General features: G+C 33.9%; 1 protein-coding gene and 1 pseudogene across 5 annotated transcripts; both read left to right on the top strand.

The window, feature by feature from the left end:
- Positions 1-1,851: 1,851 nt before the first annotated feature.
- LOC112008770 (disease resistance protein RPV1) lies at positions 1,852-13,347 on the top strand. Of its 5 annotated transcripts, none has more exons than XM_065782244.1 (10): positions 1,852-2,378; positions 2,499-2,550; positions 5,197-5,710; positions 5,963-7,046; positions 7,162-7,497; positions 7,598-9,790; positions 9,958-10,531; positions 11,612-11,706; positions 11,943-12,031; positions 12,775-13,347. In XM_065782244.1, the coding sequence occupies exons 3-7, from the start codon at positions 5,214-5,216 to the stop codon at positions 10,486-10,488; spliced, it is 4,641 nt and encodes a 1,546-aa protein (XP_065638316.1). In that variant the 5' UTR covers positions 1,852-2,378; positions 2,499-2,550; positions 5,197-5,213; the 3' UTR covers positions 10,489-10,531; positions 11,612-11,706; positions 11,943-12,031; positions 12,775-13,347. The 5 variants fall into 5 exon arrangements, with proteins under 5 accessions (XP_065638316.1, XP_065638317.1, XP_065638315.1 ...); XM_065782245.1 differs by lacking the exon at positions 1,852-2,378 and adding an exon at positions 11,833-11,856 and having other exon boundaries at positions 2,385-2,550; XM_065782243.1 differs by lacking the exon at positions 1,852-2,378 and having other exon boundaries at positions 2,385-2,550.
- A 30-nt stretch (positions 13,348-13,377) lies between these two features.
- Positions 13,378-15,649, top strand: LOC136071207 (novel plant SNARE 11-like; annotated as a pseudogene).
- The last annotated feature ends 7,900 nt before the right edge of the window (positions 15,650-23,549 follow it).

The raw sequence follows: 23,549 nt of genomic DNA on the forward strand, positions 1-23,549 counted from the left end.
AAATTTATGCAAATTCTATAAAATTAAATTATAATTGAGATTATATCATTTGACTTAATTATGCAAATTATTAATAATTAAATTATAATTGAGATTATGTCATTTGACCTAATTAAATAGATTTATTTCATTATAAACTTATAAAATTAGATTTATAAATCTAGAGAGATGGCAAGCATTTTAAAAAAAAAATAATATTGCAATGGTATTATAATATCCATCTTAAACTCTATGTTCCTTTCTTAATGGGTATAAAGAAAAATGTCATTTTTACTACAAAATGGATAAGTTATATTATCAATAAGTTAAAAATAATAATTTGAACTTAGATAATCCGAGACTCAAATAGAGACCACATTTATAAGCCCGTTAACAAAAAAGCACTTAAGTTTAATTTTGCATTGTTTTTATAGTCGATTCTAAACTTAAATGTAATTTGGTTGTTGAATAACAAAATGTTTTCCAAATTGAACATGAACTGAATATGTACAAGGTGACTTATTTACAACATGTAATAAAATATGCATTTTTATACATGAATAGTAATGTAAATTTACACAAGTCTTATAGTTGTGGACAACATATGCATAATTTTAGACAAAATGATATAAGTAATTTTTTGGGGTGATTGGCCAAAATTTTGCATTTACGTCATTTTACATTGACTGAGACAAGTGATTTAAAAAAAATAAGGACTAAAATGAAACATTTAAAAGATAATGATTTTTTTTTTTTAATTCGATAGTTGGAAAGATTGCAATTTTACTTTTTATAGCTAGTCAAAAGCTATATATATATATATATATAAACATATGCTTAAAAAAAAAACACGTTGCACACTCAAATTCATAGTGATTATTATTCTAAAAAAATCTGAGTGATTACTTGTGTTTTTCTTGATATTTGTGTGTAGTTTGATATTATTTTTTGAATAATATATAAAACTATCATTAACTGATATATATGTATATATATTATATTCAAAAAGTAATGGTAATGAAAAAAAGAACCTTTAGGTAAAAAACAATATAAAAACTTAATTATAAAGAGCTTTTCTAGCTCGTCAAAAAAGTAAAGTAAAAAAGAAAGGCACATCCAATTAATGCTAATGCTTACTAATTTAAGATATCTTGAGCGTTTGAAAGTTCAAAAAGTAATGGTAATGGCGCATTTTTCGCAGCTCTTTCCACAAAAGTCACCATGTGGTGGTTTCCAGTTGGTTTCCACACTAAAACACTAACACTAACTTTTAATTTGAAAGCAATCAGCTTTCGGTGACCTCCGCAAATCACGCACAGGCACAGCTATCGACAAGTTTGCTCAATTTTCAACACTAATCATTTCATCAAACCTAGCAAATTCCACTGAAACACCATGCCAAAGTGATGAAGGTTTCTTGGAAATTTCCTCTCTCTCCCTCTAGCATTTTCCTGGGTGGATTGATACACGTTGAGGAGAAGGAATGGAAATTCTTTTACATACGCGTAAAGAACCTTAAAAGTTGTGCTTGTTCCTTGAGAAAAATTCTAGAATCACAATACAAATACCCATAAAAATTCTAGGACCACAGTACATCGTAAATTTCACTGAAAGAATTCATATACCACTACAAAACACATGGCTACAGACAGGCTAAAGCCGCAGCTTAAAGAAAACAACAAAAGCCGCGTTCTAAACTTGCGGCCATAGAACGCATCTAAAGCCGCATTTTCTTGAGCTATAGCCGTATTTTTGGGGGTGGAGCTATTGCAGCGTTTAAAACATGCGGCTATAGGACCTACCTATTTCATTTTTTTTTTTTTAATCTTAACTATGGCCGCATTTAAAAAATGCAGCTCTAGCTTGCCTAAAGCCGCGTTTTATAGACGCAGCTTTAAATTTGGTCTGTAGCCACGTGTATAAAATGCGGCTTTAGTTTAGGAAGTGGCCGCGTTTATTAAATGCAGCTTCAGATTTGCCTATAGTCGCAGGTTAAAAACGCGGCTTTAGGATTTGCATAAATATTATACTACAAACATTTTCGACCCTAGCCTCTCCCACACATCAGCCTCCATCTCTCAAGCCCGATCTCAACCCTCAGCCTCCAAGCCTCCATCTCTCAAGCCCTCACCCTCCATCTCTTCGATCTCAAGCCCTCACACCCCACCGTCATTGCACGGACAAAGTTCGTGTCTCGTGTCTCTCTCTCTCTCTCTCTCTCTCTCTCTTTGTGAAATTAGAAAAAGCTGAGAGAGATTTGGTGTTTGAACTTTCTCTTTATTTACGGTATCAAATCTCCAAAACCACAAAGCTTCAATTGCTTTTGTACTTTCAGCATTGGATTCTGAATCACCTTCAACAAGAAGCTATTCTCAGAGACTCATATCCAATTCTGCAAGGTACGATCTTCTATGGCTTTTCATTTTCATTGCATTTTTTTCTATAATATACCCATGGCTAACCTCAACTCTCTCGCTTGCATGTGGGTCTCTCATGATGTTAATCTCTTGGGTCACAAGGATCGCTGAGGCTCCCAAGACTGACTTTGAGTTTTGGAAGACTTTGTTCCCGGTGAGTTTGAAAAAAGTTTAAAATTGGGTCTTGTTTTTTATGGTTGCATGTTGTTTTGGGATGGAAGACTTTTTGATTCTTGTGATTTTGATTTGATTTGGTGGGAAAAGTGGAGCAAATTGAGAGTATATTATGAAGTTTAAGGTTGTGTCTCTGTTGAATTTGTTTTGATGTTTGATGGAAGAGTTTGTTTGAGGTGAGTGAAAATTTGGGTTTTGTTTGGTTGTTGAGAAGGAGGAAGATGGTAAGAGTATGATTCTATTTTAGGCCTTTTAATGTTATTTTTGGTTTGATCTGATAGTTGATTTTAGGATTTGTGATCCGTTAGTTGATTTTAGAAATTGTGAATATATTTGAATATAAGAAAATATAGAAAGTTACCCTTTTGTTTGGTTGCTGAGAAAGTTCAAGAGAGAGAAAGAAAGTGATGTTTTGAATTGTATGTTTTTGTTGTTTGATTGGATCTCTTTTGGACTCGTTTAGAGTTTGTTTGGTTGTTTAGAGTCTGTAGTGTTCTTTTGTGGAAACCAATCAAAAGAAAAAGAAAGAAGGCCATTCTTTGAGATATATAGTGAGATTTCATCCCATTAGTCATTAGAAAGTCCACTTCTTGTTCAATAATTTGAAAAAAGTCCACTATATGATCATCTCTGCACTACCAACTCTCCTTTTGCATCTCCTTCTTCCTTCATTATGGTCTTTTTGATGATTGCTCTGCCTGTTTTCAATATTAAAATCCTTAAATTTGATGAAACTAGAGTATGTACTGAAAAGCATTTCACTTTTCACCTTAATTAATATTGATAATTTATACTAAACTCATATATAGTTTGATTGATATTCATTTTAAAGTGAAGTTAAGATTTTGTTTTGTATGATGTCATTTTTGTTATCTAAAGAAGGACGAGATTGGCAAGATTATAATTGTAGTTGGGTAGAATAGTGAAGAAGAAATAACATGTGATCACATGACTAATAAGGGAGGACCACTGGTCCACTAGTACTGCTTTATGCACAGTGGGTTCAGAAGGATCTTACAAGTGTATGTGGTAGCTAACTTTTTTTTTTTTTTAATATATTATTTTGGACCCTAAACTTTATCAAAAATTTGTTTTTCATCTCTAAATATTAAGAAGTTTGTTTTTCGTCCATGAACTATTGAAAAATTCATCTTTCGTCCCTAAACTATTGAAAATGTTTTATTTATATCCCTAAACTTTACCAAAAGTTTGTTTTTCATTCTTAAACTATTAAAAAAAAAAGTGTTTCTTTCATCCCTATTTTTGTCTCTAAACTATTAAAAAAACTCTTTACAAAATTTAGGGATGAAAAAAGAACTTTTTAAAGTTTAGAGACAAAAAACAAACTTTTATTAAAATTTAGGGACCAAAATAGTATTTTACCCTTTTTAGAGAGAGAGAGAGAGAGAGAGAGAGAAATCTCTCTATTAGTTTACTTGTTTTATAAGTGCATGACCCTATAATAAGATTGCGCATTTTGGAACGTAATATTTCTAATACTATTCATTTCCTGGTTGATATTTTATATCTTAAATCTAACAATATATAGAACGTCACATCATTTAAAATTTAAAATTATGTAGCATTAAATACACCTTTAGATTAGTAATATTTAATTTGAATAATTAAGTTATTCTATTTCGAGTGTTAGTACTAGTATTCTTGATGTTATCTCTAATTAATTAGTTAGTGGAAAATGAAAAATAAGCAATGGTGTCTGTGGGTGCATTTTTTGCGCTAAGGCATGCTTGCAACGTCCGACCCTTTGGGTGGCATGCTTGCAAAGTCCTTAGGCTCAGTGCTTGTCTCACATCAAAAGAAACTCCCTCCCCCCTTTGCCTTATAAGCGTGAGCTAAAGAGAAAGGAGTACCATTAGCTAGTTAACTAATGGAGTTTCTTTCGATGTGGGACAAGCATTGAGCCTAAGGACTTTGCAAGCATGCCACCCAAAGGGTCGAACGTTGCAAGCATGCCTTAGCGCAAAAAATGCACCCACAGTGTCAAAAACTTCCCAACCAAACTTTGTGTACAACTCTCAATCTCATCCTTTCGCCCTTCATCTGGTACAGCAATCACTTCCTCTTCTTCTATGGTCACTTTCATATTCTCCAAAATGTTGATCACGTCTTCAACCATCGTTCCAAAAGAAAATAAAAAGACAAACCCTCAGAATAGTTCTAAGGGAGATAGTACTCGTTAGACGAGAGAGAGAGCTCCTACCAATACAACCAAACTTATATAGAAGGTTTAAATGAAAAGAAGATGTGCCTAAACTTGAACATGTAAAGCACTGCTTTGAGTTGTGAACGGTGAGACTTCCCGAGTTCTGAACAAAAGACTAATAAAGACATATTAGCAAGAGATCAACCTGACAACCTATATATCCCCAGACCATTTAGTCTTAAGATACCCAACAGTAATCCCCGAGTTCCGAACAGTTTGACTTCAATTGCAGTTTCTCATAAAGGCCAAAATAAAAGAAGGTAATCTTTGACCCATCTGATGAAGGGAGAGGTTGAAAACATTGCATCAAATAGTTTTTCTTCTTTCATGAATTATTTTCTTTTCAATTTTTCTTCAGTTCTAACTGAACGTATATATATATATATATATATTTATATGCAGATCTATACTGTGATTCAATGGCTTCAAGCTCATCTTCTTTCCCAAGTTCTTCTTCTATCTCTTCTACTAGCCAATGGAAGTATGATGCCTTCCTAAGTTTCAGAGGGGAGGATACCCGCAACACTGCTACGGACTTTCTAAATTATGCTTTAGAATGGAGGGGCATTTACACATATAAGGATGATGAAAAACTTGAGAAAGGAAAAACAATTAAACTAGAGCTCTTGAAAGCAATAGAAGAATCTAGATTTGCCGTGGTCATTCTTTCAGAAACCTATGCATCTTCAACTTGGTGCTTAGAAGAACTTGTAAAGATCATTGACTGTGAGAAAGAAAAGAGAATGACAATTCTACCTATTTTTTACAATGTGGATCCATCTGATCTGCGGAAACTAAAGGGAGCTTTTGCAAAGGCCTTTGATGAACATGAAAAACAATTTAAGGAGAAGGTAGACACATGGAGAGCTGCTTTGAATCATGTGGCTGGTATTGTCGGATATCACGTAAAGAATAGGTAATTTATATTTGAAATATATTCAGCTGACCCACTTTTATATATGCAACTCCATTTAAACCTTTAACAGATCTATTTTATTTTTATTTTTAAAATAAACATTAAACCTTTATCAGATCTCATTTAATTTTATCATAGGTAATCAATTTACATATTTTTATTTAGGGGCGCATAATCAATCACCTAATATCTACCATATTTTTCATGGGACCTATTCATTGATTATCAATTCTCGTTCTCTCTTTATTGCAGCCCTCTCTCAGAAGTTGTCGAAAGCATTGTGAGACTAGTATCACACAAATTGAGTTTTGAATTCTCAGAAGTTACTGAGGGCCTGGTAGGAATACACTCACAAGTGGTGAAATTAGAGTCATATTTAGCTTTATGGTTAAATGATGAAGTTCGCTTTATAGGAATTTGGGCAATGGGAGGAATGGGCAAGTCAACCCTAGCTAGTGTTGTTTATAGGATGGTTTCTAAAGAATTTGATGCTTGTTGTTTTATTGAGGATGTTAGGAAAAAAGATGTACTTTCACTACAAAAAGATCTTATTTCTCAAATTTTGCACGAAACAAATTTGACAAAAAATAAATATGATGGAGTTCACATGATCAAGAAAATGTTATGGCATAAAAAAGTTCTTCTTGTTCTTGATGATGTAGATGAATCACACGAGTTAAAAATGTTAGTTAGGAAGAGTGATTGGTTTGGTTTGGGCAGTAGAATTATTATAACAACAAGAGATAAGCACTTGTTGAAGGAATTCCCCGTAGATGAAATATTTGAAGTTGAAGCATTGAATTATGAAGATGCTCTTTGTCTTTTTTGTTCAAAGGCTTTTAAAAAAGAACTATGCCCAAATGAATATTTTAAACTGTCCAAAAGTTTTTTAGAATATATTAATGGTCTTCCTTTAGCTCTTGAGGTTTTGGGTTCATTTTTGTTTGAAAGAAGTACTGCTGAATGGAAAAATGCATTAGAGATGCTCAAAGAGGATCCCAATCCAAAGATTAATCAAGTACTAAAAATAAGTTTCGATGGACTCCCTAACTCAGCAAAGGATATATTCAAAGATATTGCATGCTTATTTAATCATGAGGAGAAAGATCAAGTTGTACAAATGCTAGATAGTCTTGGTCGCTATTCTGATATTGGATTGAGCATTCTCATTAACAAATCTCTCTTGAAAATTTCCAAAACTAATGAATTGTGGATGCATGATTTACTAAGAGATATGGGTAGGGATATTGTTCGTCAAGAATCTCGTGATGAGCCTGGGAAGCGTAGTAGACTGTGGCTTTATGAGGACATTGATCATGTATTAAAAAACGATACGGTAAGAGGTTATTTACTTGAGCTCATATTGTATTTTCTTATTCGGCAAAGTTGAAATATGAATAGTTATGCTAATAATATATTTTGCATTTAACAAATTCCTTTTTTATTATCAGGGAACAGAAGCAGTTCAAGCCTTAGATATCTGGGAAGCCAAGGATACAAGTATTTATCATGAAGAAAAAGAGGCACGTTGGTTAGGTTTCACATCTTCCAAAAGACAAAAAGTGTCTCTTTGGAACCCTAATGCCTTTTTCAAGATGCCCAAGCTTAAATTTCTAAGAATTCGTGGTATTTGCCCTCAATTTGTCCCCGAATATCTTCCAAATGAATTAACATATCTTGAATGGAATAATTATCCTTCAAAATCGATGCCATGTTTTTTGCCAAATGAGCTTGTTCAACTTCGTTTGCAACTTAGTAAAATTGAACTACTTTGGGGAGGAATGAAGGTAAGAGTGTTAATAAATATCCTCGTACAAATTTGCTTTAAAACTTCAATAACAAACACTAGAAAGTTAATTATTCTAAACTTTTTTCTTTTTTTAATAGAATTTTGACAAGTTAAGGTTCATCAATATGGCTGGCTCCTCGAACCTGATTATAGCCTCCGACTTCAATGGAGTCCCAAATCTTGAGGAATTAGTTCTTGCAGGGTGTTCAAATTTATGCAAGCTTCATCCATCCATTGGAAAACTGAAAAAGCTTAAACTTCTTGATCTAGAAGAATGCCAAGAACTAACTAGTCTTCCAGACAAGTTTGAAATGGAGTCTCTTGTGACTCTTAATCTTACTTGTTGCTCAAAAGTCAAGAAAATTCCAGAATTTGTGGGAAACATGAAGCTTTTACAGAGACTTCTTTTGAAATGCACTGCTATTAAAACATTAACTTCATCTATTGAATGTTTGACTGATCTTAATATTTTGATCTTGCGGGATTGCAAACAATTAGTGTGTCTTCCTAACACCATTTGTAGTTTGACATCGCTTAAAAATCTTGATCTTTTTGGATGCTCAAAATTTGTCAACTTGCCAGAGAATCTGGGGAATCTTGAAGGCCTGGTTGAACTTTCTCTAAAAGGAACAGCAATAGAAGTGTTGCCATCATCCATTGGACGTTTGACTGCCCTCGAGTCTTTGGATATGACGGATTGCAAAAATCTTTTGTGTCATCCTAGCAACATTTGTAGTTTGAAGATGCTAAAAAATCTTTATCTTTCTGGATGCTCAAAATTTGTCAACTTGCCAGAGAATTTAGGAAATCTCGAAAGCCTATTTCTTCTTTCTCTAAAAGGAACAGCAATAGAATTGTTGCCATCATCTGTTGGACGTTTGACTTACCTTGGGTATTTGGATATAAGGGATTGCAAAAATCTTTTGTGTCTACCTAGCAGCATTTGTAGTTTGAAGATGCTAAAAGAACTTTATGTTTCTAGATGCTCAAAATTGGTCAACTTGCCAGAGAATCTGGAGAATCTCGAAGGCCTATTTCATCTTTCTCTAAAAGGAACAGCAATAGAAGTGTTGCCATCGTCTGTTGGACGTTTGACTGCCCTTCGTCAATTGAATCTAAGTAATTGCAAAAATCTTTTGTGCCTTCCTAGTAGCATTTGTAGTTTGAAGATGCTAAAAGAACTTCATGTTTCTAGATGCTCAAAATTGGTCAACTTGCCAGAGAATCTGGGGAATCTCGAAGGCCTATGTCATCTTTATTTAAGAGGAACAGCAATAGAAGTGTTGCCATCATCCATTGGACGTTTGACTACCCTTCGTCGATTGAATCTAGGTGATTGCAAAAATCTTTTGTGTCTTCCTAGCAGCATTTGTAGTTTGAAGATGCTAAAAGAACTTTATGTTTCTAGATGCTCAAAATTTGTCAACATGCCAAAGAATCTGGGGAATCTCGAAGGCCTGGTTGTGCTTTCTCTAAGAGGAACAGCAATAGAAGTGTTGCCATCATCCATTGGACGTTTGACTGCCCTTCGGAATTTGAATCTAGGTGATTGCAAAAATCTTTTGTGTCATCCTAGCAACATTTGTAGCTTGAAGATGCTAAAATGTCTTCATCTTTCTGGATCCTCAAAATTGGTCAACTTGCCAGAGAATCTGGGGAATCTCGAAGGCCTATTTCATCTTTCTCTAAAAGGAACAGTAATAGAAGTGATGCCATCATCCGTTGGACGTTTGACTGCCCTTTCGCATTTGAATCTAAGTAATTGCAAAAATCTTTTATGTCTTCCTAGCAGCATTTGTAGTTTGAAGATGCTAAAAAATCTTTACCTTTCTGGATGCTCAAAATTGGTCAACTTGCCAGAGAATCTAGGGAATCTCGAAGGCTTGTTTAGGCTTTCTCTAAGAGGAATAGCAATAGAAGTGTTGCCATCATCCGTGGGACGATTGACTGCCCTTGAGTCTTTGGATATAAGAGATTGCAAAAATCTTGTGTGTCTCGAAGACATTGGGTGCTTATTCTCCTTAAGGGAGTTACATCTTTGTGGAAATAATTTCGTTTCTCTTCCTGAAAGCATCTCTCAACTCTCTAGAATTACATGGCTCAACTTGGATGGTTGCAAGAGGCTTCGATCGTTACCAGATATTCCGTCACAAGTTCATTATATAAATGTAAACAATTGTAACTCACTGGAGAGATTCCCAGAAAGCCCAAAAAATTGTCCCTTCTGGTGTCGTCATTTTGATTTCTGTGTTGTGTGTGTCAATTGCTTCAATATTCAATTCTGTGTCAAGGTATTTCTCTCTCTGTTTTCTAAATATCATGTACTTGGGAAATTACCTAATATTCTTCTTCAATATATATCTATTTATTTAGCTATCTCTGTCTGTGTGTTGGTTTTAATTTTTTTATTATTATTTTTTATAATGTAATTTTCAACATCACGCTTTGTATGTTTCAGGGACTAATAAGTGGTAAATTAGTGGGGAGATTACCTTATATTCTTCCTGGAAAAGAAATTCCAAATGGGTTTGAAAAAGCGAACATACGTGATAGTTCAGTTTTGGCATCTCCGAGTTTCCACAGGTGCGATTATTCAGTGAACATGCAATTGCCTCGGTCGGGGTTTGATGAGTTGCGGGCAATTCTTTTGTGCATTGTTTTTGTACCCTGCGAGCATTATAATCACTCACATTATCTGATTGAAATCAAATCGAATAAAGTATGGTTTCAACGTATTGGGTCAGAATATGGTAAAATTGAATCGCATCACCTTGCGCTGAGCCTGCACTATTTGAATTTCTTCGATCTGGAAACCCCTGGCTGGTCTATTGATGAGAAGAGATTCCATGAAGTTGAGTTTACAATAGCTACCGGGAGCGTGGAGGTGGAGACAGTAGGGTTCCGTTTGTTAAACGAGCAAGACATCAAATCAAAGACTCGGATGACTGGGTGGCAGAATGTGATGATGGGACATGGGCATAGATTGTGAGGAATCCAGTCAAGGAGATTTTTTTTTTCCTCATCTTTTACCTGTGAGTTATCATCTTTCTTCCTACCATTATATAATCTAGTTGTTTCCTTTTTTTTTGGGACATATACTAGCATTTCTTTTTCTGTTAATTTTATTTTATTTTGGGCTAAGCATATGTAATGCTCTGTTAAACTTCTACTACTATACAAATGCATATTTGAGATTTCTTGTCCCTCTGTTAACGGTTTGTTGTAATTCTTGTTTTTCTTTTTCTCCAACAGGCCGACATATATAATAATGTTTTCTTTTTTCCTTACTAGCATTTGGGACTATGATTCATATTGATTTACAAAAGGCACCTAGCTCGGCTCCTTAGATGTTGATTTTGCTCTATGATTTGCACACTTGCATGTAATTGAAGTTAGAAAAAGAAAAGTAATGAAAAAGTGAATTGAAGTCTGCAAAATTTTTTTCTGTTTGGTAATCAAAGAATAAGAAGTGAATAAATATTTCAATTTTTCAATGGTATTGTGTTATAATTTGTACAATGAATTTGCTGTATTTAGTACTCACCAACACTTCCTTTGGGTTTTCAACATATCATCTTTTGGTGCAAAGGACGTGTTTGTAATTTCCTCTTTTTTATTTTCCTATAACCTTTGATGTTTAATTTCTGCCCTAAGAAAACGTTTTACTTTACTAATTGATGCTTGAAAGTTGCTACTTAACTAAAATGGTGATCTGAGATAAGTCTTGTATTATCCAATGGCTGTTGGGCTTAATTGCACTTCCACCTCCCACAAGTTTGGGATGGTGGGTGAGGTTGCTGGTTCAAGCATCGATGGGTATTTGGGATAATATTAATGGCTTAGCAAAAACTTATTAGAAAATAGTCTTATATAATGCTTCTGCTGCTACAGTTGATGTTTTGTGTGTGTTTTCATTTTCCTTTTGCAAATGGTCCTTGGATCAAATGCTGTCTCCTCCCTACCTAAATAAGGGGTGGAGGATAGCTCATGGGTTGAATCCCATGCAGGTGTGTGAGTTCTAGTTATCCATATAAAACAAGTATTTATTATTTTCCTTTTTTGTTAGTTTTTATTTTCCCAGTCAGAAAGATAATTTAGTCTTGCCTTTTCAGTGTTATCGACATGTTCGCCTGAGAAGCCTAGGATTTGGAGAGTAGAAATCATCCAGACACTAACAAAGATGCTGAATGAGAAAAAACAGTCAATGGTGTGTTATTATCTTTATTTCTATTTAGCCTTAGATATTATAGATTTTTTCCAAAATTTTAGTTTTATATCAGTAGATTAAATCTTGTATTTCAAATGCACTGAAAGATGTTCGTACTCTATGCAGATCATAGGTTACTCCTAAAAAGCTGTAAGTTAACATCAGTCACAATTTACCATTATTTTGGTTCTTAAAGCGGCAGAGATAATTTTGTTTTCAATTTTTTGTGGATACAGATATGTGTCAAATCTTGAAACCAAGAGAATTGATCTCTTTGATCGTGGCACCACAGGATGTGGGGAAGATAATGTCTTGCTAGCATCGTGTAAGTGTACATCTTTTTCACCCATGCGCTACTTTTCACTAATGTGTCTACTACTCTTGGCTGCCTTTCATGCTAAAATAAGAGTTAATTATGGGTTTAAATAGTCATACAAAACTATGGCTCATGCATTTTTGTCGTAATTCTTGGATACCTGATAAACACATTTCTATTTGGTTGTGGATTTGTCCTGGAATTTTGTCTAATAGAAATAGTTATAATAGTTTCTGTATCAGCTGAAAAGATGCCAGCTTCATATGCCTCACAGTGAAGTTGGTTTAGGTAGCTACTTTAGTGGTTGTGTTTGATGTAATGTATATTACAGATGAAGTTACCGTGGATGGCTCTTTTTGTTGGTGCCGGTAACTCTTTAAAACCCTAAGTACTTGGCCAAATTGATGGCTTTAATGATATTTTGATGATTTTATAGTTTTGTTTTTTTTGAGAATTCTTTTTATGCGATTTAGTGAGTGCACAAACACACACATGATAAGTTAAGATAGAAATGATAATATGAAAAAACCACTGTCATTGACATCGTGAAATCAGTGTCACAGTAGTATTGTGTGTAAAGTATATTTGTTAACATCTACCTTTTTTATGGTTCAGAAATTGTAAACTGCTGCTTCTAAAGTAACCAATGCATACCTTTAAGTTTAATCTGGAATCATGCCCTATGTTTGATATTTCATATCAATATATGTTGCTTCAAGTACTTTATAGTTTATATGTTAAATGTTTCTCAGTTATGAAGTACATTCAATGCTAAGGCAGTGGCTATATGCATGCTGCCATGACAAATCAACAGCTAATAGATAGTGGAAACCGGATGATGGACAAGACTGATCAAGCCGTTGGAGGTCATAAAAGGTTGGATTATCTCTCATGATCATTTTGTGAGGAAATTAGTTTTATTTATTTTGGTGAGTTGAAAAGGGATAAGTTTCATAGGCTATTTTGAAGTGTGACCATTATTTCCTCTCATTCTTCTCTATTTCCTTATAGAAGGTTACAGGTGGAATTGTATCTTGTATTTCTAAAATGTACTAGGTTTTTTAGCTCTGCCTTGAACATCACTTGCATTAGTTTGCATCAAGACCTGAACAAATTTTGGAATGTTTATTTTGAAGTGTGATCATTATTTCCTATCATTCTTCTCTATTTCCTTGTAGAAGGTTATAGGTGGAATTGTATCTTGTATTTCTAAAATGTACTAGTCTTTTTAGCTCTGCCTTGAGCATCACTTGCACTGTTTTGTATCGAACAAATTATGGAATGTTTTTAGCTAACTCATATCTTCAGCCACACCCTCCCCACCCCCCCCCCCCCCCAAAAACCACCCCTCCCCAAAAAAAAAAGCGTAAGAAACATAAAAGTAGTTTTACTGTTCAAGAAAGTATGGAATCATCGCAAAAGAAAAATGAATTCAGTATCTCCTTGTTTGTGGTAGACGTTCAAGGCACCATCAATGTTGGAACAGAAGCTGCAGCCGCACTCAAGGATCAGGTGTGTAATTTGTCAGCTTTAAAAAAAATGGATTTCACAGCAGTTTAATATTTCATATTGAATTAAAAACTCTCTGTCTCTCTCTCTCCCCTACAGTTTCTCTCTTGTTTCGTTTAATCTTTCAAAAAATTTTAATGCCATGGAAACTAAAGAAATCAATTATATTTATGTTTAGACCGAACAAATGAGTCGGGCTGTTAAGCATTAATGAGCTGGACTATCCATTTCTCGACCAAGAAAGCTTCTCAACTTGTGAAGGAACTTGGTAGGCAGGTCAATCTCTGAAAGTATCTTCTTCCTGTTCTTGTCATATATTGACTATTAGGTGTTACTTGTTTTACTTACCTCGTTTATTTCTTTAGGTTGCAACTGTTAGGTGTATTATGGCATTACTCTTCCTTATTATTGCCGTTGGAGTCATAGCCATCATTATTGTAAAGGTAAGATAGCTTATCATCCATTTTCTTTGCCATTAACAAAATTTAATTTTCTAAATACTTGATTTTGCTTTTGCCATCTGATTACAAATTGGAACCAAATCCTTGACATCCCTTTATTATATAGATGTAGCTTCAAAATTATGAATACTAGGCCTTTTTTTTTTTCTTTCCGGCTGTGGAGTTTCTCAGGCCTATTGTTTTTAAATGTATATAACCGTATATTGTATTGCATAATCTTGTTTTATGCTTTAAGTGGACCTTTTATAAATAAGCTGATCTCAGATTGACCTTGTTTGGTTAACCCTTATTTGCTTAAAAGTTGCAGGAAGATACTTTTATAACGCCAAATGTTGTAGTTAAACGTAGTGATTCTTTGCTTACCCAAATAAAAATAAAAGAATCTAATTCAGTATATCCTCTTTTTTTTAAATAATAATAACTTTGCTAAAAAAAGAAAAAGGAAAAAAAGACAAACACAAGTGCATGAGTGAGTAAAAGAGTCAATCTAATAGTTGTCACATTTTCATGTCTATTGGTAATGCACTGATTGCAACTTGATGTCATCTTGAGGAGAAGGTCAATTCCCCTTCTTTCTGAATAGATGGCTTTTACCACCAAATAGATAGAGGGAAATAATAATTTGAATTTTTGTATATCATTTGAAGTTTGATGGATGCTACAGTCTTGGATCATAAAATTGTTGATCTTTTTTATTTGAAAACAGGTTATACTTAAAGAGAGAAAGGGGGGGGGGGGGGGGTGTGGAGAAGTTGGAACTTACAGATTCTTTTGGAACTTAACTACTTAAGTTGCATATAAGTTTGAGTTGAGGATGAATCACTTGGTTGTTTTCATGAATGCATTGTCCACAAAATTTGTTTCACGGCCTCTTAGATCATTTAAGAACCTTTTACTGCTTCTATGTTATTCATTTCAACGTGTCTTAAACCTTGTATAGTGAGAGGGTGTCTTAAGTCACCAAGAACTTTCCATGTTTTGCAAGTCTCATGTGACTGTCAAAAGCCATTAATAACTTGAGAAACAGCTGGCTTTATAAGAGTGCATTGCCCATTTCTTTCTAGTTAGTTATATGGATTTTTTAGTGAATTATTTATGTTATTTATTTCAGCTCGTGAACCCAAACAACAAGGACATCAGGGATATTCTAGGATTAGCCCCACCAGCAATGGGTTGGAAATTACTTTGGAGTGCTTGTTAAAAATTTAGAAAAGGATCATCTAATGAGATTGCAATGATGATTTTCCATTTCATGGATGGAACATCAGCTTAGTTCGTATGCTACTGGTGACGCCTGTTTTATAGAGCTGGTCTATACTCTAGTTGAGTATTGCTTTCTTTCTAGTAATTTTTCTGCAGAGTGGTCATACTTTCCCGAATGTTAGTCTCTCAAATTACTGCTGGGATTCATTAGCTCCAATTGGAAGTGGTCTGTGTGATTATTTCTTCCCCGACTGAAAATCATTCCTATTTGAGGGAAACTGAAAAATGTGTAAATTGTGTTGTTTCACACCATGATTTGCTACACTTGTAAGATATTTGATATGCACTTCAAATCCTGCTGTGTTCAGTAAAAATTTTCACTGAACACAGGCCTTGCCCTTAATAAATTCCATGTTAATAACATGACTTTTTCAGGTTAAAAACTTTCACGTAACGTAGCATCACTCTGCAATTTGCTCCTCAAAAGTTGTGCCCGTCTTCCCCTCTCTATCTCTCTCTCTCAAATTAGCATAATGTTTTTGGATGTTGAGATTGATACAATAATTGTTCCGTTAGCTGATTATACTGGACGAGAGGAAGTAGAAAATGGAAAAATGGATGAAAGCTGTGGTCGTGTGGGTTCCACACATTTTTTTTTTGTCCTGTCCGAATTGAAAGAAAAAAAGAAGAAATGATTAACTTTCATACAAGATTACTCTTACACCCTCGTAGAAGTATGAAAAAGTTCTGAATATTTTGTAAAATTACTTTTAAATTTTAATTCTTCCTAATGAAATATCCATTTCTAATTTACAAAAAACAAAAGAAAATCATTTTTTAGCATTATTTTCTTCATCTTTTTCTTTTCATTCTTTTCATATAAAAAAAAATTAAACTTTAAACTTTTCTTTTGTCACCTACACCATATTTTATATGTACTCCATGAACTGCAAGAATGCATGATCCGCTCCCTAAAATAAAACCCTAAAACATGTGTAGCATTTTATCTCTTCCACCACTTTTTTAATTAAATCTAATGGAATGCAGTATTAAAATATCAATTTACCCTCTCTTGTTTGTTTTGTTTTAAAAGGAGAGAGAAATGAATTTTTTAATGTTAAACTCTGTTAGTTTTAGCCTAGAACAAACAATAGAGGTTGTGTTATAGAATTATACATTTATTAGGGATTAATTACCACAAAGTATATAATAAGATATAATTTAGAATGCAAAAAAGTAATTTACCTTTTATTTTTACATTCAAACCATAAAGAATGTTTTTCCCTTTTCATCTCTTTTTTCCCATTTTTTTAATCGTTTTTCACTTCTTTTCCCTTCTTTAAAAACAGTGTTAATTTTAGAGAGTAATTATAAATTTGACTCCCTCTTCACAATATTTGTATTGCGTTGGAACTAAACCTCTTGGCTCCCATCACATATTCACAACACAAATTGTGAGAGCATGTATATGAAATTTTCGATGAAATTTAGGATGTGTCTACTAGAATTTTTCTTGAAAGAGAGGAAAAGAAAGAACAAGCACAACTTTGGAGGTTCACGTGCATGTGAGAAATTTCCAACCCTTCTACTCAACGTGTGAGCCTACCCCATATGAAGGGTGGAGTAGTCTACACAATAATAGAGTGTTTGAATGTATTTAGAAAAAAAAAAAAAGGAATAAGAAAAAAAATAGCCTCAAAAGTTGTGCTTGTTCCTTCTTTTTCTCTCTCTGAATTTTTTTTTTTTTTTTTTGAGAAACTTTGAAGAAAAATTCTAAACACAGGGTGTGTTTGAAATAAGCTGAGCTTTTACTTTTATATTTAGATATTCTAAATTTTTTAGAGTACTCTATCAAATAGATTTTATGAAATCTAAACAAATTTTTAATGATTTAATGGTCTGAATTTTATCATCTAAATCCTTAGGTTTTATGTACAGTTTTTTAAAATCTCATATTTTCATTTTTTTGGCTTTTTCAATTTTTTTCAAGGTACACAAGTATACTTATGCACACTTTCGACAAAAAACTAAATAAGTAGATTAAATTTCACCGAAAATTTTGCATTTATGTCATTTTACATTGACCGAAACAAGTGATTTTGAAAGAATAAGGACTAAAATGAAACATTTAAAAGATAATGATTTTTTTTTTTTTAATTTGATAGTTGGAGAGGGAGATTTAAACCATCATTCTAAGTAATGTAAAAATTCAAATAAAAAAGTAATGTGAAATTTTATTTTTTATAGCTAGTCAAAAGCTATATACATACATATTATATATATATATATATTTGGTTAATTGAGGATTGAAAGCAAATGATTGTAATGCATGTTTTAACCTTCAAGATTTCTCAAAAAGAAAAAAAAAAGGTAACCTTCCAGAATTGAGGAGGCTTTTGTCAACACAAATATGACACTGCTACATATTATCGACAATGCCACATAATTTTATAGAGATAGAGTTGCGCCGTGACCCATTTCTTTTACCTTTGTCACTCTCAGATGATAATAATTAATAACATGGCTTTTTCTTTAGATTGTGGTACATTGTGATTGGAAATGGCCACACAGCTCTTTCCGCAAAAGTCACCATGTGATGTGATTTCTACTTTCCAGCGAGTTTACACAAGACGTGTCTGTAATTTTGTCAATTTATTTTATTATTCAGCTTATTTTTATTATTATTTATACATCTCACTATATTTTTTGGTATTATTTATAGGTCTTACTATACTATTTTAACTAACTTTTATTTTTATCTATAGTACTTTTTAGCAAAAAAAATTCAATTTCAACAAAACAAACTAATTTCAAACGGACCTAACACAAACTTTTAACTTCAAAGCAATCGGCTTTCGGTGACCACTGAAACACCACGCCAAAGTAATGAAGGTTTCTTGGAAATTTCCTCTGTCTCTCTCTCTCTCTAGCATTTTCCTGGGTGGATTCATACACGTTGAGGAGAAGGAATGAAAATTCTTTTACATACGCGTAAAGATCCTCAAAAGGTGTGCTTGATCCTCCTTTCTCTCTGTAAAGAAAAATTCTAGACACATCCTCTTTTGTGCTGTGATAGGAGCCAAGTGAGGTCCACCTCAATACAAATACTTACTAAGGGGCTGTGAAATTATCAATTACTCTCAAGGGAAAAAAAATTAATGGCATGTTTGGATGTTTAAAAAATGAGGGGGAGTAGAGTAGAGGGAGGGAGAGTAATGCAATTACCTTGTTTGGAAGTTTTTTAAAGAATGAGGGGGAGGGGTTTGGAGGAGTTTGGAGGGGTTTGGACTCCCTCTAGCCCCCCAATTTTAATTCTCCCAAATTGGAGAGATTTGAAGGAGGAGTAGAGTATATAAACTATTAACCAAGTAAATTACCTAATTTACCCTTATTATATTAACAAAATTATACAAGGGGAAGGGCTAATTATTCACTTCCCCCTTACTAATTTTAAAAACATCCAAATAAGGTGGAGGTGAATCATTCTCCTCTACTCTCCTCCTCACTACTCCCCTTCCCTCTACTCCCCTCTACTCTCCTCCCTCTCTAAACTTCCAAACAAGCTATAAGGAAATAGATTTGTGAAAAAAGAGGAAAAAAAGAAAGAAAGAAAAAGGACAAAAAATACTATTTATGTATGCGTATGGAAGTAAAAATGAAAAGAAATGAAAGAAAAAGAAGGAAAAAATAATGCTACAAAAATTATTTTATTTTTTATTTTTTGTAAATTATAAATAAATAATTCATTAAGAAGAATTAAAAATAATTTTACAAAATACTCAGAACATTTTTATACTTCTACAAAACATACAGTGAGTTTCCACACTAAAACACTAACTTTTAACTTCAAAGCAATCGGTGCCCTCCGCAAATCACACACAGCTCTTGACAACTTTGCTCAATTTTCAACACTAATCATATCATCAAACCCAGCAAATTCTCAGTCATGAGCACTGAAACAAAATGTAATGGTAATGAAAAAAAAAAAAAAAACTTTTTTTTGGTAAGAAAAACAAAAACTTTATACCCAGTCAAAAACAATATAAAAACTTAAAAAGAACTTTCTTATTTGGTCAAAAAGTAACGAAAAAGGAACAATGCCAGTTCCACACAGCTTTTAGAGAGTTGCGCCATGATCCATTTCTTTTACTTTTGTCATTCTCAGAAAATATTAATAACATGGTTTTTTTTTTCGTTAGATTGTGGTACATTATTTGTGATTGGAAATAGCGAATGGAAACAGAGAGAAAAAGAGTCCTGAAATCTATCCACAAAAGTCACCACGCGATTGTTTCCAGTGAGTTTCCACACTGATTAACATTAATTTTTAACTTCAAAGCAATCGGCTTTCGGTGCCCTCTGCTAATCACGCACAACTATTGACAACTTTGCTCAATTTTTACCACTACGCAAATTCCAAGACATGAGCACATAAACACCACGCCAAAGTAATGAAGCTTTCTTGGAAATTGCCTCTCTCTCTCTCTCGCTCTCTCTCTCTCATATTTTCCTTGGTAGATTTTTTTGAGAATCTCAAAAAAAAAACAAAAAAAAAAAATTTCCTTGGTAGATTAATAAAGCATTCTATACTGCCCCGGGATCTCATAATGGGTGGGCCCACACATTGAAGGAGAATGGTTGGAAATTTCTTTACGTATGGGCAAGTACCTTAAAAGTTGTGCTAGCTCATTCTTTGTCTCTCTATAGAAAAATTTTAGACACATTTTAACCGAAAATTGTTATTATTTTGGTCTATTACTTAATGAAATATACAGCTCACATATTAAATGCTAACATGATTAATAAAATAATAATAATAAAATTTATTTTATATTTAAAAAATTTATGCCTTGGTTTGGATAGCACTTCTTTATACTGAATGCGGTGTTGCATTTTCAGCTCTCCCTTCTTTCTTTTTTTTGGCTGGATTTCTTGACTTTTTAGAGAAAAAATTATTGTGCATGAATAATGCATGCACTGTTTACGCACTGTTCATGATTAAAAAATATTAAAAATGAGTCACACGATACTATTCATACATTTAAAAATTATTTTGCTACAGTGTTTTCAGCAACAACCAATTTTCAGCAATAATCAGTTTTCAGCAACAATAAGTTATATCCAAACGGATCCTAATGTGGCCATTTGGATTCAGCGTCCACGTTCCCCTTCTGTGTTTTCAAAAAAAAAAAATTTCCCCCTGCGCGTGAACAGTAACCTCACATGGGTTCACTGTGCAGGGGACAAAAATCACTGATTACGCACTGTTTAGCACTATACACGTACTAAAAAATATTAAAAATAGGTCATATGGTACTATTTACACATTTAAAAATTATTTTGCTACAGTGTTTTCAATTTTCAGTTTCAGCAACAATAAGTTCAATCCAAACGGACCCCATATATGCTATTATCTAGAATTTTCCTCTTTCAATTGGATTTTTTTTTTTTTGTTCAAAAATACCCTCATTAATGAAGGGTAATTTCATTTAGAAATAGAATCATAATTGTCAAATAACAAATTTCATTTTGAATTCGAAAAGAGAATTGTTAAAATTCAAGATTTTTTTCCCTTGATATTCAAAAAAAAAAATTACAATTATTGCTTATATTTAAAGTTTATTCTTTTTATTTGTTTGATTTTTTTTTTTTAAGTCTAGCTTATCTCTAGTATTTTTTAACTGAAATCTTTTTTTTTTAATGAGAAACCGTCACATCATTTACTAACTAAATAAAAGATAGAGAGTAAAACCCAGTACCACTTGTCATTGTATATTTAAAATAAAAAGACATGTCCAGTTAAAAAAGTATTAGAGGTAAGAGAAATCTAAAAAAATTAAATATTTTTAAATTATAATAGACGCAAATTATTAACCTTTACTCAAAAAAATAGAAAAGCCTTTGAGCACTCGCTCGTGCACGTGCTCAGAGGCTAGTTTTTTTATAATTCAATAGTTGTAACAATGGGAAGGAGAAATTCAAACTCTAGTTCTTATATGAAGAGTAGGTAATGCCACTAAATTACAATGCTCTTGGCATATCTCAAGCATCATAAATTTCTTGATGTTCTATATTTTGTTTTTATCTACATGTATCGATCCGTAGAGATGAAACCCAAGGCTGATATATGGTGGATTTATTATAAAAGTACATAGTTGCTAGTTTAAATGTTTTGTGGAAAGTTCCCCCCCACCCCCCCCCCCCCCANAAGAAAAAAAAAAAAAAAAAAAAAAAAAAAAAGGGGCCACAAAGCAATATGATAAGAAGTTGTTTGTCCTCTTTTATGTTGCAAATTTTCGACCACTGAAACACAATGCCAAAGTAACGAAGGTTTCTAGGAAGTTTCTTAGATGCACGTGATCTGCAATCTACTCCCCAAACGTCAAATGAAGTGTTGGAAATTTCCTACACCATGCCAAACTTGTTTGTCCTCTCCCTTTCTCTCAGAGTGTTTGGTGGGGGAAAAAAATTGGTTGGAAATATCTACAATTAGAGCATCCACAGCAGATGTGGCAAAAATTATGCCATTTTGTCACACCAAAGACCTACTTTATTATTTTACCACATCATTTTACAACATCACATTTATCAGATGTTTTATCATTCAATTCTATACATTAAAATAATATTTCCTATACATTAAAATAATATTTACAACTCAGCCACAACCACCACAACCCAAAACTCAGCCACAACCACGACCCAAAATAATATTTGGTTTGGAGGCAAAGAGAGATCTTTGATTGATTAATACCCAGCCACAACCACGGCCCCACGCCACCACTACACCACCACGACCCAAAACCCACCCCCACAAATCAAAACCCCACACCCATACCACCGGACCCATTACAAATCACCCCAACAATCAACGACATCAACCCAGGCACGATCGCCGCCTTGGCCCAATCGTCTGCTTGATTGTGTTGAAAGTCAGATTCGCACCAACGATGAGCTGGTAAGCGATTTGGTTCCCAAGCTCAGTCTTGATGAACTCGTGGACGAAGAAGAAAGCGAGCGCGTTGAGCCACGGGATCGGATCTTCGAAGGCAAAGAACGCAGCAGCGAACGTTAGTGTCTTGGTAAGCACGAAGGCGCCGAGGCCGAGCAGGGCGACGGCGCCGAGAGAAACGGGGAGTGGGAGACAGAGAGACAGAGTGGGGTTTGAGAGGAGAGGATTGGGGGTTGATGGCGAGACTGGCGGAGAGATGAGAGAGAAAGAGGAATAAAAAAACAATAAAAACTTATGCCACAGCTGTCCGTACGGTGGTAAATTTGTAAGGGTACTGTTCACATATGGCAAAAATAATAAGATTTGGAACATCTGATAAAGGGGGTTTTTTGTGTTTGGTGTGCCAAATGTGCCAAATATTTGACATTTGGCACGGCTGCTACGGATGCTCTTACAGTGTTCTTTTCAAAAGTTGTGTCAATCTATTGGTGGACTGAGATTCTCTGACATTAACATTGTTTGGTGGAAAAAAAAGAAGAGATTCGGGTTAGAAACTTTCACTTAAACGTAGCTTCACTCTACATTGCCCATTTCTTTCAATTTGCTTTAAAAAAAAAAAAAAATTCTTGATTTTTTATTTTTTATTTTTATGTCTTAGCTTGGGAACTCAAACGGGTAGAGGGGCGATCAGTGTGGCTTCCCTACCTAGGCGTGACCATAGTAGCACTCTACCCACTTTCAGGCAAGACGTCATACTCTCGGTCTATAAGAAACTCACTTATTATTCTTTTGACCATTTGGGATGGAGATGGGATTTAAAAAGCACCAACACATAGCTAGTTGTTGAGGCTCAAATCTAAGTCTTGAGACTTGCCAGCCCGGTATCTTACCAACTAGGCCACCCGAATGTTGGCAATTTCCACAATATTTTCTTTCTTAATGTTTGCATGAATATCGGTGTATGCAGTATTTGTTTGCATTATTTCTCAATGCAAATCTCCAACATGTAATTCCGACATATTTACCAATGCGCGGGGTGCTCATATTCACTTGTGTTAAGGAAAAAAAAAAAATAAATCTGATCATATGCTCATCTTTCTGCAAAGCTTTTTTTTTTTTTGGGGGGGGGGGGGGGTGTGGGTGGGGGGTGAGGGTACTTTCCACAAAACGTTTAAACTAGCAACTATGTACTTCTATAATAAATCCACCATATATTAGCCTTGGGTTTCATCTCTACGGATCGATACATGTAGATAAAGACAAAATATAGAACATCAAGAAATTTATAGTGCTTGAGATATGCGAAAAGCCTTGTAATTTAGTAGCATTACCTACTCTTCATATAAGAATAGAGTTTGAATTTCTCATTCCCATTGTTACAACTATTGAATTATAAAAAACT

The sequence above is a fragment of the Quercus suber genome, unplaced genomic scaffold, assembly GCF_002906115.3.
Source record: "Quercus suber isolate HL8 unplaced genomic scaffold, Cork oak 2.0 scaffold_294, whole genome shotgun sequence".
Classification (NCBI taxonomy): domain Eukaryota; kingdom Viridiplantae; phylum Streptophyta; class Magnoliopsida; order Fagales; family Fagaceae; genus Quercus; species Quercus suber.